This window comes from Trachymyrmex cornetzi, unplaced genomic scaffold, assembly GCF_001594075.2.
Source record: "Trachymyrmex cornetzi isolate Tcor2-1 unplaced genomic scaffold, Tcor1.1 scaffold246, whole genome shotgun sequence".
Lineage (NCBI taxonomy): Eukaryota > Metazoa > Arthropoda > Insecta > Hymenoptera > Formicidae > Trachymyrmex > Trachymyrmex cornetzi.
Window position 1 is genome coordinate 588,400 of NW_017297123.1, and position 1,949 is coordinate 590,348.

A 1,949-nucleotide genomic window follows, 5' to 3' on the forward strand; every position below is an offset into this window, starting at 1 on the left:
GTTTACGACTATAGAAAATATCAACAACAAAACCAGTGATAAATCTACAAACATTGAAGAGCATCTTGAAGGTGAGAATAATTTATGTTCATTATTTGTGGACAATTCTGTATTATCTAATCATTTAATAATTTTTGATACTTATTTTCATTGTCTCAAAATAATGTAAATATTAATGATATATTGATATCATATATTAACTTATTTGCAGCAACATCCTCGATATTCAATGTAACACCAGTTTCATTGGAGCACGCTCTGGCAGAAATAGAAATATTACAAGAACTTCAAAATAAAGACACGGAAATAATCCAATTGCAAGAGAAATTGGATAATGTCAATAAAATATTTCGTACAGTTGATAGATCAAATAAGACTCTTACGAAGCATATAAGAAAACTCAGAAGTATGAAAACAATACGAATCGAAAAAAGTTTGTTACAATCAAGAAAATTACTTAAAAAAGTTTTCAATGACGATCAAATTGAATGGTTACAATCACAGTGTAGCAAACGACGTGTATACACTTGGTCTGAACAAACCATTAAAAAAGCTCTTCGAATAAAATTTTCTTGTACTAATAGTGGTTATCAAGAGCTTATTAAACAAAACATTCCATTACCATCAACACGTATCCTAAAACAGAGCCTTGAAGGTATCCACTTCACTCCTGGAATATTAGGTGATATTTTTGATGCTATGGAAAGTAAAGTTCAACAATTCGAAGATCAAAGGCAACATGATTGCATGATAGGCCTGGACGAAATGTCTCTTACTCCTGGTGAACAATTTGATCTTTCTACAAATTCCATTGTAGGAAATTGTACTATTCCTAATAGTCGGGGTAATTATACTGTTTGTAGTAATGTGTAGTGGTTATTTCATCGGAATTGATCAATTGCATTTGTCGTTAATCAAAATTGACGAATGTGATTGGTCAATTCCGATATTATTATTATATATACATTTCAATGTACGGTCTAATAAAATTCTTATTATATATATATGTAATTATATTATTTTATATATTTTTACTTTATTTATTATTACTTATTTTTATTACTTATTATTTATTATTATACTTATATTTTTACTATATCATATATTATTATTATACATATATATTATTACTTATTATTGTACTTATACTTATTTATTATAATGCCTTTTTATACATTGTTTCTAAGGAGAAATAGTTCTAGCAACGCATGGTTTGGTATTCCTTCTTGGCGGGATCTTTTACCGATGGAAACAAATTGTAGCTTATATATTTACACCTGACGGATTTGATGGTACATATTTGAAACATTTTATCGAGAAAATTATTGAAAAAGCTGAAAATATAGGTCTTCGTGTGCATAGTGTTACATGAGTTACATCTGACATGGGAAGTACAAATCAAGCTATATGGAGAGCTTTCTTCAACATTGGCGTGCATCGACATTCGGTATTACACAATTCTGTACCTCACCCAATAGATAGCAATCGTAAGTTATTTTTCTTTGCTGATGGACCACATTTTATTAAAAATCTTAGAGGTGCCATTATCAACAATAAAGTCATAGCGTTACCAGAAAAATTCACTACATCCCATCAACTCTCATCATATATTGTTAAATTTTACCGAGTATTGTCATGCTGTAGAATCACTTTTTCGTGCCTCTCCGCGTATTGTGGCCGTTTTTTGCGCAGTGCTCGGCTCAATCGCATCAATTGAAGTCGATACCGTTCCCCAGTGATGGTTTCGTTCGGTTTCAACAGCTCATAATAAATAACACCGACCTGGTCCCACCAAATACACAGCATAACCTTCGCAGCGTGAATATTCGGCCGAGGCGTCGACGTAGAAGCATGACCGGGCAGCCCCCATGACTTTCTGCTCTTTGGGTTGCTGTAATGAATCCATTTTTCATCACCCGTCACGATGCGATGAAGAAAACCCTTCCTTT

At 32.3% G+C, this 1,949-nt stretch overlaps 1 protein-coding gene across 1 annotated transcript in view; it reads left to right on the forward strand.

Annotated features, from left to right (window-relative positions):
* Positions 1-873, forward strand: part of LOC108761267 (uncharacterized) — a 6,266-nt gene extending 5,393 nt beyond the window's left edge. The window contains exons 2-3 of the mRNA XM_018507695.1: positions 15-71; positions 212-873. Coding sequence (XP_018363197.1) covers positions 15-71; positions 212-873 — 719 coding nt within the window. The remainder of the gene's footprint in view (positions 1-14; positions 72-211) is intronic.
* Positions 874-1,949: the final 1,076 nt, after the last annotated feature.